At 34.8% G+C, this 13972-nt stretch overlaps 1 protein-coding gene across 1 annotated transcript in view; it reads left to right on the top strand.

Annotated features, from left to right (window-relative positions):
- Positions 1–13745, top strand: part of DHX15 (DEAH-box helicase 15) — a 65307-nt gene extending 51562 nt beyond the window's left edge. The window contains exons 9-14 of the mRNA XM_039236660.1: positions 300–408; positions 1131–1322; positions 4226–4348; positions 9410–9600; positions 11712–11881; positions 13168–13745. Coding sequence (XP_039092591.1) covers positions 300–408; positions 1131–1322; positions 4226–4348; positions 9410–9600; positions 11712–11881; positions 13168–13285 — 903 coding nt within the window. The 3' untranslated portion in view covers positions 13286–13745. The remainder of the gene's footprint in view (positions 1–299; positions 409–1130; positions 1323–4225; positions 4349–9409; positions 9601–11711; positions 11882–13167) is intronic.
- Positions 13746–13972: the final 227 nt, after the last annotated feature.

Below are 13972 nucleotides of genomic sequence, written 5' to 3'. Positions count from 1 at the left end.
CCTCCTTACTTTTTCCCTGAAAGAGGTGTATGGTGTGATCTACCAGTATAGCTCTCTGTTACAGTCCTAAGTTGAAGTGAACAGCAGCAGAAACACTTTGAACTTTATAAAGCTAGTTTCACAGAAAGGGTCTGATTCCTTTCGAGTATATTCCACATGTATTTTTCTCATGTGGATCAGTGGTTTAGAAGTAATGCCAAAGTAAATAGCCACAGAGGCAGAGAACAGATAAGTTTTGTTTTCTGGAGCGAGAAGATTAAGGCATGTTTAACAGAATAAACATTTTTGTTTTTTGCTAGGATAACACCTATCCTGAGATTTTGCGTTCTAATTTAGGATCAGTTGTGTTACAGTTGAAGAAGCTTGGTATTGATGATTTGGTGCATTTTGACTTTATGGATCCTCCAGGTATGAATTCTCAAAGCATATTTTAGTAAATCTTTTAACCAGGATTCACTAATTCTGCATTATATTCATTACCCACATGCACACACATACACAACACCCCCTTTTCTTCTTCTTTGTGCATCCAGAGAAGTTTTTTATATTAGGATTAAACTAAGAACGTGACAATTATATAAGAAAATTCTTTTTAATTTGTTTTCTTAGAATAACTAAATTATTCTGGGAATTATTGATTGCACAGGAAAATGAGAACTTTACTATTTTTTTTTTTTGTTTGAGAGGAAGAGTGAGTGGAAGAGAAGCAGAGAGAGAGAGAGAGAGAGAGAGAGAGAGAGAGAGAATCCCCAGTAGGCTTTCCGCTCAGCACGGGAGGTGGGTGGTGCTAATGCAGGGCTTGATCCCACAACCCTGGGATCATGACCTGAGCTGAAATCAAGAGTTGGATGCTGAGCTGACTGAGTCACCTAGGCTCCCCTTTTTCTGATTTTATTTTTGTTAGCAATTACTTAATTAGGAAAATGACAGTTTCATCTACTGTGTAGGAAAATTTTGCAAGTTTCTGTGATTCATTGTTTGCTAGATCTCTGTAACTGAATTTGATGACAGGTTGAATTTTGAGTTTGGTCCACTGGAGAATGAAAAATGAGATTGCTTGTAATAGTTTGTAGTTTATCACATTTTTGCTTATTAAGACAGTTTGTCTAATAGCTTGCCTTTTCCCCCAGCTCCTGAAACTCTGATGAGAGCCCTAGAACTTTTGAATTACTTGGCTGCTTTAAATGATGATGGAGATCTGACTGAATTGGGATCCATGATGGCAGAGTTTCCTCTAGATCCACAGCTGGCTAAAATGGTTATTGCAAGCTGTGACTACAACTGTTCTAATGAGGTCCTATCTATTACTGCTATGTTGTCAGGTAATAGAGGGAAAGGAACTAAACAAAGCCCAGCTCTTCACAGTTTGGGTGGACTTCACATTTGGTTTTCTTTTTTAATATTTAGTATGATAGTGGATTTTATAGATGGTTTTGAGGAATTCATTTTGTTTCCTAAGTGTCTTGTAAATAGCATTATAAAGACTTAAGATTAAAAAAGTAAAGTAATTCATTGTGCACAAAATATAGTAAAAACATTGGCTCTCTTGAGTGCAAATAAAAATGGCAGGAAGGAAAGAATAAGTCTGAACGCAGTTGTAACTGACTTCTTTGATAGGTTCATCAGTTGTGCGGTTTATTACTGAAAGTACAAGAAGAATCTGTTCTAGTACTTGACACTGTTGAGCCTGAGAAAAACCCAAACTATCATTTAAATTGAGCTTTTCCTACATGTATAGCTACGGATTCTAGTGGCAGTCAAGCGAACATGAATTTCAACTTAGTATCAAATAAATAGAAGTAGTAATGTGTACTTTTAGGCTTAAAATCTAATCTGATAATTCTTTTACAGTGGCAGAAAGCACTTGATAAAAGAAATATACCTAATAGATAAAATCATTAATTTTGGAAATTGGAGCATTAAGCTGAATAAATCATGCTGTTTTTAGTAGCAGTAAAACATAACCCACGAATGAATTACAACTTGGAAATTAGATTTTCCAAAAAGAAGAAATACGGTTCATTACTGTTCACTAATTCTTACAGCTAAAAATAGAAGACATCTTATGTTCTTACTGATGATCAAAGTATTCTATACTACTAGTTCCAGTACTGGGGAGAATGACTTCCAGTTTCAGAGTGATTTATTAATCTTAATTATAACTTAATGCCTCAAATTATTCAAAATCTTCTATAGAATTAAAGGATAAATTGAAAAAATTTCTAACTATAACAATTTTGGCTTAGTTTAGATGTATGGTATGTGTTAATGGTGTGAATTTTATATTTAAGAACTAGCTAAAATGTTTTTTTGCAGAGTTATGACTGATCAGACTCAGAGCAGATGGGCAGGGCAGTATCGAATCATTTTAATAAAATTGTAGTCTCACTTGCGGAGGTGGTGGTAGGTTGTTGTCTGCCTTTCTTACATGTTTTTGTTAGATGCTCCCAGTTGTACTTACATAGGATTTTAGTTCATAGAGAAAGTGTGGGGCAAGAGTTAACAAACTGTTTGTGTATTTATTTGTTATCTGCTCAGTTTTTATTCTTCTAGTTTCTCTTATCAGGCATACTCTATAATTACCATCCTATGAGTCTAGAATATTAGGCCTTTCAAAAACTGGTCATTGTGACTCAGTTGAAATCTTCAACTATATGTTTTATTTGTAATAAGGAGCTCTGCAAAACATAGGGGTTTATTAGCACATCAAGAGAATGGACAGTTAGTTATGTGTAGCAGTTGTTAAGCATGGCACTTCTGGGGGGGGACAGTGTTAAAGGGCGAGGAAGAAGTCTTGGAACAAAAACAGTTTGCCCAGCTTATAATGCTTTGATTTTCATTTAAATAGCTTTTTGACGTTGTCAGGTCCTGATATACATAGTGCAAATCAAGGGCCTTATAGAGTGCTACTTATTCCCACTGTTAATTCTGGGAGCTAGTTCACATTAACTTTCACATCTTTGAGAGGTTTCTGTACTTTTACGATTTACCTTGCTTCAGTTACATTAAGCAAGACATTTAATTATTATTTATTGTGATCATGTGTCATTGTCTCTATTTGGCTTCTTTGGTATCTTTTTAAAGGGGAAACTGTATGGGAAAGTAAATTGATAACTGTATTTGATCTTGTTATTGGTTATTCCCATTATCTTCTATCTGGACTGATCATTTAATTCTTTTTTATATTGACAAGGTTTTAAGAGCTTTAAAAATGTGTTGACAAAAGTCCCAAGCTGTTAAGTATTTTTATTTTCATACTGCTTTTATGACTATGGAATTGCTAAAGTGAATTAAGGAAAGTTGTATTTTAAAAATGTAGTGCACGCTTTGTAACAACTTAAAAGATTTATGTGAATTAACATCGAGGCTCTAAACAAATACTGTAGCTACATTTTGATGACCCTTGAAATAATGACTGTTTCAGACTAATTGTCAACTTTTTAAATACTGGATTTTGCTTTTTATACTGAGGTTTTGATTCAAATAACAATTTAAAAAAAAACTTGGGACGTCATTTTCTAATCTTTTTATTAAAATGCTGGAAAACTAGGCTGAATCTCCCCAGCCTTTTTGAATTTTCTTAATTCAAAGGCGGTTTAACCTTCCACCACTACTGCTATCATCAAAACCCAAGATTTCATGATATTTTTTTATGTTTACATATGCTTCTGCTCACCGGTGCTAATAGTGATACCCACCAGTTGGTAATAGCCATAGCACTAGGGAAAAAATTACATTAGAAATGTGGCAATAGATTGGTTAGAAAGTTGTTTTTAGCCCTGCAGTGGGCAAATAGAGCTTCATAACTTTCCTAGCCATTCAGTGGATTTGATGGATGGCCTTTTGAAAAATTACATTTAGCTTAAAGGCTATTGACGCCATAATTCTGGTTATCGGTAGAGCTATCGGCACTGGTTTTTGAAATAAGTTGAGCTTTCTATTTCTAGTATCTTGATGGCCTTCAGAATAGTTGTTTTGATGCCTACTTTTAGATCTAGTTACAATAATCAGGTACTCTGTAGCTTTGAAACCCTCTTGTCTTACAGATGTGGTTAGGTGTTGATGTACCAAATCAAGGTAGTAAACAGTCCAAGATGCAGTTGGAGGCCATCCTGCCCTGCCCTATGCTCTGTGAACTGACCTAGCTAGGCCTTGTTCCTCTATCTGTGAATGCGTGACTCATCGATATGGGCGTTTGTGTTGGGCCCATACCAACCTTGTTTAGTCCCACAGTGTTTTGTTCGCCCCACGGAGGCCAAGAAAGCCGCAGATGAGGCCAAGATGAGATTTGCCCACATAGATGGAGATCATCTGACACTGCTGAATGTCTACCACGCTTTTAAACAAAGTAAGTGTAAATTAGATTGAAGGCACTCTTTTGTCTAAATGTCACTTGCAGCGCATAAGATGTTTCTTCATCTCACTTTCATTTATTATCCGTGACAACTTTACATTAGAAACCCAGAGGTACTTTAGGAAAAACTCCTGACTAGCATTTAAAATAGAAATTGTCTATCTTTTGTAAAGTTGTTTGCTCTTGTAATCGGGGAAAACACCCATTATAGAAAGCTGAAAAATACAAGGTAGTAAAAACAAAATACTAGTATAAAATTTACTACTGACACACACATTTTATATAGTTTACTGTTTTCATAGATTTTGCATTTTTTTGTGAATAGTTTTGTATTACTTATAGAATCTTTACTGCTTAATAATTTTACTAATAAATAGCTCTTACATAAATATAAAACTAACAAAACAGAAGGATGGGCTGCAGATGTGAATGACCATTCTCAGGTCTATAAACAGGAGGAAAAGTCAACTCTACTTGTAGTTCAAGAGCCATTATTATTGAGAGGTACTATTTTCTCACCTATAAAATTGGTGGAGATTATAGAAAAATAACTCTTAGCTGTGTAGGAGTGCGTTTAGTGGAACGGTCCTACACTGGAGGTGGGAATAGAAATTAATGTCTTTATGAAAAGCAGTAGGTTTTATGTTACCAAGAACCCTAACAAATTGATAACCTTTTGACCCAGAAATAATCTTAATGAAATTAACTTTCAGTATCCTGTGGACACAGATCTAATTAAAGACTTCATCTCAGAATTATTTATAATAATAAAAAAAGAGGAGAGGGAAACTACCTGAATGCCCACCAGTAGAAAGATGATTCAGTGATTTATTCTAATGCTGCATGGTAAAATGTTGTTCTAACTTTAGATCATATTTACAGAGAATATTTAGTGATAAGAAAAACATTTTTCAGTTGTTGAAAGCAAGGAAATACAATAATCAAGTTACTGCCTGATGCTATTGTTGGAATCTACCATTTATAAAAATTAAATGAGGGAAACTTAAATAAAAGAAAAAATGCAGAAGTATTTGAAACAGGTTGTGAAAATGTTTGATTTCTGCATAACAGGTTAACCTTTTGGATGACACGTAATCAAAGAATGGTAGCCTTATATCCTCACTCTGTACCAAAATTGTGTGGTTACAATCACTATTAAGTCTGTGTTTTCTGCTAAGAAAATGGTTCCCTAATTTATAGCCTCGACAAATTTTTCATCTCTGGTTTTTTTTTTTTTTTTAATCTCATAAAAATCTATTTATACTCCTAAAATAGTGGGTTGATTTTGGCACATCTCTTTTGAGGTGGGGGTGAATTTATTTATGCCAGAGTCTAAAAGTGCTGGAGAGTCTATGAGTAGAACAAAGAGCAGAGCTGCCAAAGTCCTGCACATCTGGGTTTTCCATGTGGACTCTGGTAGTTGTTGACCAGAACTGATAAATAACCTGGTTTTAAAAAAAAAAAAAAATGAAGGCCAGTATATAGTTTACTTCAGAACATTTATTTTATCCTTCTTATGTCCAAAGTATTGATAATGCATCATGTTTAAAGACATTGTTCCTGGAGCAGGTCAGTCCAAGAAATATTTTATTTCCATAGCGAAGCGTACTGTGGTGGTTGATGCTGGGCAACTACCAGACACATAATCTGTGAACAGACTATGAGAAGAGTTGGAGAGGGGATGGCCTTGAAAAGGAACACTCCTGTCCCATCAAAAGGAGCAGATTCTTGGCCATCTTTTGCCTCTCAAAATCTTTGGTATCATTAAGATGCTGTTTTAAGTGGAAATTAAAAGATTTCTAAAGGAGCAGCATGGATTTTTACTGTATGGTGTAAGAAGACATTTTAATGTTCTTTTAAATTAGGAGATTGTGTTATTTTTGTTGTTTAAGTTTTGATAGTTGGCACAGCAGTCAGTGTATTTGGATTTCATAATTGGCTCTGAATATAACGTTTAGGATTGATACTAGAACTATGCATTTGGATTTTAAATATGAATGTTACGATTCAGTCTTCGAAATTAGAGGAGTTTAACATTTCAAATGGTAAAATTACTAAGTAATGCTTAATTCTTTACATGTTGGTAGTTGGGAGCTTTCTATGAAAATATTGTACAGTAGGTATCTACAAAGGTTTTGTCCTACCATTTCTGTTGTGTGTGTATTCATTTTGAGAGAGGGTGAGCAAGCATGGGGGAGGGGCAGAGAGAGAGCATCCCAAGCAGGCTCTGTACTATCAATGTAGACATGGGGTGGAACTCAGGAACCATGCCATAATGACCTGAGCAGAAATCAAGAGTGGAACCTGTAACTGACTGAGCCACATAGGCCTCCTCTCCCTGCCCCCAGCTGAAGGAGTATCATGAGTGAGAATGGTAGCCTCCACTCACTAGATGCTTGATTCTTGTCCGTACATGCTTCTTACTGCCATAGGGATGGTAAGCTGTTGGGTGGCTTTAGACCTTTTGCTGTATATGCTGATGTTAATAAGGTCAGAGGCCACAGGATGACTGAACATTAGATAAGTGTCCCCATTAGTTCATGGATTTAACTTTGAATTACTGACCTATATTCAAATAAAGAGAGCCATTAAAAAATAGTGTCAGACTTTCAGATCTCTACATAATATTTGGACATTTCATATCCATTTATTGAATTTGGAATATTTTGACTGGTTTTTAAATGATGCTATGTTATGTTTTAATTAATTGAAAGAAGTATATTGGAAAAATAGCAACTGTGTTTCAGATATTAGTCAAGATGAACCATTTTATTAGAGACAGTGATTACACAGTAAAGCTAAAATTCATTTTAGTACTGTTGAAATAGAAACAATGAGATTTATTGTTAAATAATGTTAAACAATGAAAGTTATTTTGCAACACCTTGATTTCTGTGTGTGTATGTATGAATTGACTCTGAAATGGTTTGACTTTAGACCTTAAAAGTAGCGTACTGGATTGGTAAGATATTTGTAACTAGCATTACTTTAAGACTACGTTTCCATATTTAGATTTTATTTCTCCCATTTATCAACTTATTTCTCACAAATTTAGAAAACACAGTAGAACCACTGGATAGTATTTCTTTATCTTGACAACTTAAAATTGCCATTTTGTTACTCTTTAGGGTTTGAATTCTGAAATTTAGAATCTCCGAAATGCTATACTCCACACCAGAGTCTGTAAATCAACTTCCCTTTTCAAAAGGTCCCGTTTTTTTTTATTGTCTCAGTTTGGACATTACCATTGCCTTTGGTAATTTCTTTGTCTTCTCTTTGAGAGGTATTTAGTGCTTTCTTCTAAATGTCAGTAAGTTCAGATGGATACTACTACTCATTCTAGATGGGTGAATTAATAATGGTCTTGAACACATCAGTTCTTCGGTTGAAAGATCATTTAATACCCTACCTACCCACCCACCCTTTCTGAATTGTGACTGCATTTTGTAATGGGCAAAGATGTATTAATATATTTGTTCTTTGGAAAGCAATTAAAATGTCATATGTTGTAATTGGTGGAATCCTAGAACTATGGAGACAAGAAAGTGCCAAAGATTAAGTATATTACAGAAGCAGTGGGAAAGATCAACATAGTTTTATTTTTAAGATTCTGCGCCCGCGCGCCCCCCCCCCCCCCCCATTTTTACAATAACCCTCTTAGGTTTATTTATCAAAAGGCCTCTGAAGTAAATAATGAAGTTTTCCATTGTGACTCTCTGGGACATAAAAATGTCACTGTATAATATTTTATATTATGCTGTAGCTTGAGCTCTTTGATTAAATGAGCAAACAGTGGATTGGTTGGAAGCTTGTCAAGGATTCATCAGTGGAGAAATATTCCTTTGATAATAAATACATGCATTGAAAGTATTTGAAATGTTTAGCTTTGCTTGTTAATAATAATTAATAAGACTTACTTATTAAACATGAGTGGGGATTCCAGACATCCTTATAAACTATATCACTTGTATTTTAATTTTTCTTTTTACTTTTATAGTACAACTCTGTGTGATTGTGAGTTTTTATTTTAATTCCAGGTAGTTGACATACAGTGTTATATTAGTTTCAGGTGTACAGTATAGTGAATAATTCAACACTTGCATACATCATCCTGTGCTCATCACTATTCAGAGGGATACATGCACTTCTATGCTTATAGCAACATTATTTTATAATAGCCAAGATATGGAAGCAGCCCAAGTGTCTGTCAGTTGGTAAATGGATAAAGAAGAGGTGGTATATATACACAATGGAATATTATTCAGCCAGAAAAATGAATGAACTCTTGTCATCTGCAACAGCATGGACAGAGAGAGTGTAATGCTAAGTAAAAGAAGTTGGAGAAAGACAAAACCATATGCTTTCACTCCGCAATTTAAGAAACAAAACAACTAAGCAAAGGAGAAAAAATAAGAGGGGGCAAATCAAGAAACAGACTCTCAGTTATAGAGAACAAACTGATGAATACCAGAGGGGACATGAAGGGGGAATGAGTTAAAAAATAGGTGGTGGGGATTAAAGACTGTATTTATCACTCGTACTTTAGATCTTGTTTGTCTACCACTAAGAGGCACCTGGGTTGCAGTGAAACTTTTAAACACTTTATGTTTCACAGTAGTCACTTGAGTTCACCTTTATAACTTCTAAATTGTTTTTGGTAGTCTTAAGCTAAAGCTGTCTTTTCTTTGAAGATGAGAAAGGCATGGATGGCATTTTATCAAATTCCCTCAGCCCAACTCTGTCTGTTAGACTGTATTAGAAACAACTAGGTGGATGTTCATGGGTAAAATGACTTAATTTATTAAAAATAGTGTGTTCAAAATCAGTTTATTCAAAATACAAAATCCAGTAGCCAGAAACCTTAGTGCTATTTCTGATTTTGAACTTCACTACAGATTTTTGGGAAAGTTGATATTTGATTTGTTTATAACAATGATCTGGGTAATTTTCCATTTTAGAATACTTAATTTACGCTTAATAATGATTTTCCTTTTTAATTAGATAATATACCTATTTAGATGATTCTCTTATTTTCCCCTCCCTCCAACTTTGTAGATCATGAATCGGTTCAGTGGTGTTATGACAACTTCATTAACTACAGGTCCCTGATGTCAGCAGATAATGTACGCCAGCAGCTATCGAGAATTATGGACAGATTTAATTTGCCTCGTCGAAGTACTGACTTTACAAGCAGGGACTATTATATTAATATAAGAAAAGCTTTGGTTACTGGGTATTTTATGCAGGTATGTGGATAATGCATGCATAATTAAATGTTTACGTAATATTGTTTGTTTTCTGTAACAGCCCTTTGAATCTACTTAAACACAAATTAAAGAATTCCTCCGAATAGTGATTTTAAATGTTATGTCCAGATTCTCAAATCAACTGATACGCTAAGAAATTTTGTGTGTCTAATGAGTAACAGATTAATTTGCTAAACAGTAGCATCAGTAATCCAGTTATGTAGAAATCAGTTTGGAATTAACTTTTTAATTACCAGTCTTTTTTATACCAAATGATGTGCTAGCCATTTTCAGATGGTATTAACAGTTTCTTCAATGTAAATTTCAATTCTTGGCTTTTGATAAATGTATTGAAAAGTTTCTGTGACTAGATCTTAACTGGAGATGGAGAAACCGTGCTGAAGTGAGGCAGTTGTCTGTGTGGATCTAGAAGTACAGTTCACTTTCCTCTCTACGTAGAAACTAAAGACTCTTAAAATTGAATATTCAGATAGCTGTATTTCATTCACAGTGCTGTAGGATGATTACTGGTATTTATAACTGAGACACTTGGGCGCTGCAAAAGACCAAAATGTCTTTTAAGTGACAAGAAGAAAAATAATTTAAAATGTCTCATTTAGTTTTTAGTGTATTATAGTGGGGACTCTACTAACTGAAGTTCAGCTTGTCAGGTAAACATAGTGAACATTTATTTTAAGGGATTTAAAAGAAATTGTGTTTAAAAAAACTCATTCTGTGGTTGTAAAATTGAAAACACATCAATTCATTACTTGGGATTGGATTGATTATCTCTTCTATCTCCTGATTGTTTTTTCATTCTCTCTTTTGGCTATGTCTATTAAGCAAGTTATGGCCTGCCTTAAGGCTAAATGAGCTGAATGAATAGAATGGACCCAAACGCACAAAATCAAAATAAGAATTGATTGGTGCATAGTCTGTAGTTGAAATCATAGTAACAGTAAGAATTTTTTTTTTTTTTTTTTTTTTTTTAGTAACAGTAAGAATTTTTATTGTGGCATCTTCTAAGATTGCATGCTCATTTGAGTTAGGAAAATAATAGTGTTACGTATGAAAATTCATTCTTTAGACTCTTTATTTCTTGATAGATACTAGTATACGGTGGCTTCTTTTTGGCATATTCTTGGATTTGCTTTTAATTCAGTAACGATTGGCAAAGCCATATCCAAGCATATGGATTTCTAATTTTCTCAGGATTAAACTTTGTTAGAAACAGGGCATGCAGTATCTTAACGTGGCACCTAGCAGGTGCTTAGTAAATACCTATTGAAGGAAATGGAACTCATTTTCTGTTATTTATTAAAACTTATTATTCACTTCTACTATTCATACACATTCTTCATATTACTGTAGGTCTAGAATTTAAAGGGCATATCATTACCTGTTTTAGTGTTTGTTAATTAGTTACTGGCTAAGTGCCACCAATTGATGTATTTGATTGTAGAGACACGTACAGGCAGGAAGCACATGCACCTTCCTCCCTCCATTCTTTTTCTTACTGTTTTTGTAGGCTACCTTTTACTTTTCGTTCCTTTTTGCTTTCTTTACATTTCTCTCAAAATTGTGAATCTTCTAGTAATTGTTCATCTAATACATAGTTGTTACTTGGCACTAAAGAGCCCCTTCTAGTCAGTCAAAGGCAGGACCAGATAGTGTGTATATGAGGCTTCGTGGGCCCATTAGGTCACTCACCATTCATCTGCTCAGCTCTGCCTGCCCATGCAACGCAAAAGCAGCCATGGGCAAATGGGTGTCCCTGGGTTCCAATCAGACTCTACTTAGGGACACTGAAATTTGAATTACATGATTTTCACTTGTCACCAGATATTCTTCCCTTGCCCCCAACTATTTAAAGATGTATGAACATCTTTTTGGTCGACAGGCCATACAAATGCAGGGAGTGAGTTGGAGTTGGCCTGCGGTGGTTTGCTGATTCCTGCTTTTATTAGGCAGTGATAAATAAGTATAGCCATTGAATTAAAAGCAGAAGATGAGACCTGCCTGTTCCTAATCCTATAGGTAGCTTTACACCACTTTGTTTTATAACTGGCACATCAGGAAGCATTGTATTAATTTACCTGGTTTGGTTTCAGGTGGCACATTTAGAACGAACAGGGCATTACTTAACTGTGAAGGATAACCAGGTTGTTCAGTTGCATCCCTCCACTGTTCTTGACCACAAGCCTGAATGGGTGCTTTACAATGAGTTTGTTCTTACAACAAAGAATTACATCCGGACGTGTACAGATATCAAGCCAGAATGGTAAGCAACACCTTTTGTTCTAACAGTTTCTGTTAGTATTTTGCTTAGAATGCAGTCTGACTTTGTTGGCAGCAGTTTTTCCTTCCTTTGATTCCAAGGAACTTTATGTTCTCATCACTCAGGATATATGCTCCGTGTTCAGGTATGGGGCTTTGACCAAATAGTATGGTTGATTTCTCTCTTATGATTTTGCTTTGCTAAGATGACAGAGGGGATTGTTGGTGTGGGCATGGGTGGGATGTGCAGCCAAATATAAACTTAGAGTTGACTGGCATCAAGAGTGTCTTCAGAGTCTTTCTCTTGTTGTTGTGAGCAACTCAGGTCTCCTGGTATTGTAGTAGGGATCAGTCTGTCTTTATATTTTATCTGTCCCGTTATCATTAGCTCTGAATTATTGATGATTAATATGTTGAAACTTTGGAAAGAGGTAAGCAAGCCTCAAAACTATACATCTTGTTGTAGCTTAGCATATTTGATTTACAAATCGTTATTGGAACAGATTGTTGTTATTTTAAGCAAAATTACCACCCTTCCCCTTTTTGTGTGTTTGGCTTTTTGTTTTGGTTAGTTGGTTGGTTGGTTGGTTGGTTTGCCAGAATCCATTCTATAACTTGAGATAGGAGACGTCAGCCAGGAATTGTGGGACTGAAAACACTTCTTTTAGGTGATGACACCTGCTGGATATCGTGAGCCTTCTTTCTTGCCTACACACACTTGTGACTTCTGACACTTGTGTAAGGGCATTACCATTTTATCTTAAAAGGCTTTGTTGAGAAAAAATTGTATGGCCAACCATTAAAAAAGATACAGTCAAGTGAATTCTCTGGGGTATAGAGCTATATTTATAGTTATTAAACTTTGAAAATGAGAAAATCCAATCATTTGAATTCCAAGATATTTCTCCTACAGAGTCTGTGTTACTCTAACCTTGGAGCGGTTGGTTAAAACAGTGTTCTAAAGTGAAGAGATTAGCAGCTTAATTGTAATATTTTTATATTAATGTAAAGAAAGGGGTTTTAAAAGAATTTATCATGAGGTTTTCTTTTTTTTGTTTTTATTTTTAACGTTTATGGAAAGTCCAACATGAGAAAATGTACAGCCAACTAAAATGAGGCATTTCTAAAAGTGGTGGTTGTATGGATTAGGCATTTATAGTTTTAATGTTGATTTGGGTTTGTAGATTTACCTTTGTTCATCATTATATTAATTAGTAATTCCTATCCTACTAGCAACTCCAGTACTTTAATTAAATGTTAATTTGGTAATTTCTCCCCCCTTCCGGACAGGTTGGTGAAAATTGCCCCTCAATATTATGACATGAGCAATTTCCCACAGTGTGAAGCAAAGAGACAGTTGGACCGCATCATTGCCAAACTTCAATCCAAGGAATACTCACAGTACTGAATTCAGTGCTTAGAACTGAAGTTATTCAGAGGACAGCTTTAAAAGATGAATGAACTCAAAAGTTCAAGTTGTGCTCTTCACGTTGGTTCAATAATGGCCTTTATTTGAAAGCTTTTTAATTTTTCTTTACAGTAAATATTCCATTCTGATTTCATAAATTAAACATTTATGCCTCCCTTTTGTGTTGACACTGTAGCTCATACTGGAAAAGTCGATCAATGTTTTGCAGTTTATTGAAAGTAGTTCTATATATAACAATGTTATAAGCATTTCTTTAGAAATGGTTGAAAATGCTTCTAAAATGTGATTATCGACCATGGTATGCATGATCGTTGTAATTGTTGACATTCCTTTTAGAAGTTGTGAAATGTTACAACTTGTGCTTATGTAGACACAATCTTCTGTCTCCGTACAGAGGCACTGACTTCAATAAAGTCTATTTATACTAATTTCAGCCAAAGCACTTTGATATCTTTGTTCTAGTCTCTTTATGGCTTCTTCTCAAATGTGGGACTTTTTTAGAAAATTGTAACTATACTATGATTACATATTTTAGCATCTTTCCACAATCCTTCCTACTCCTTAGATAGTCATTAAAGCAACATTTTTAAGAACATAGTGTAGCACTTTGTTAGGTTAATCAGGGTGTGGTCTAATGGGATAAAATATATAGTTTTCATTCAGAAG

The sequence above is a fragment of the Hyaena hyaena genome, unplaced genomic scaffold (genome assembly GCF_003009895.1).
Source record: "Hyaena hyaena isolate Hyena2069 unplaced genomic scaffold, ASM300989v1 scaffold_114, whole genome shotgun sequence".
Classification (NCBI taxonomy): domain Eukaryota; kingdom Metazoa; phylum Chordata; class Mammalia; order Carnivora; family Hyaenidae; genus Hyaena; species Hyaena hyaena.
This window is presented reverse-complemented; position numbering and strand designations above follow the sequence as displayed.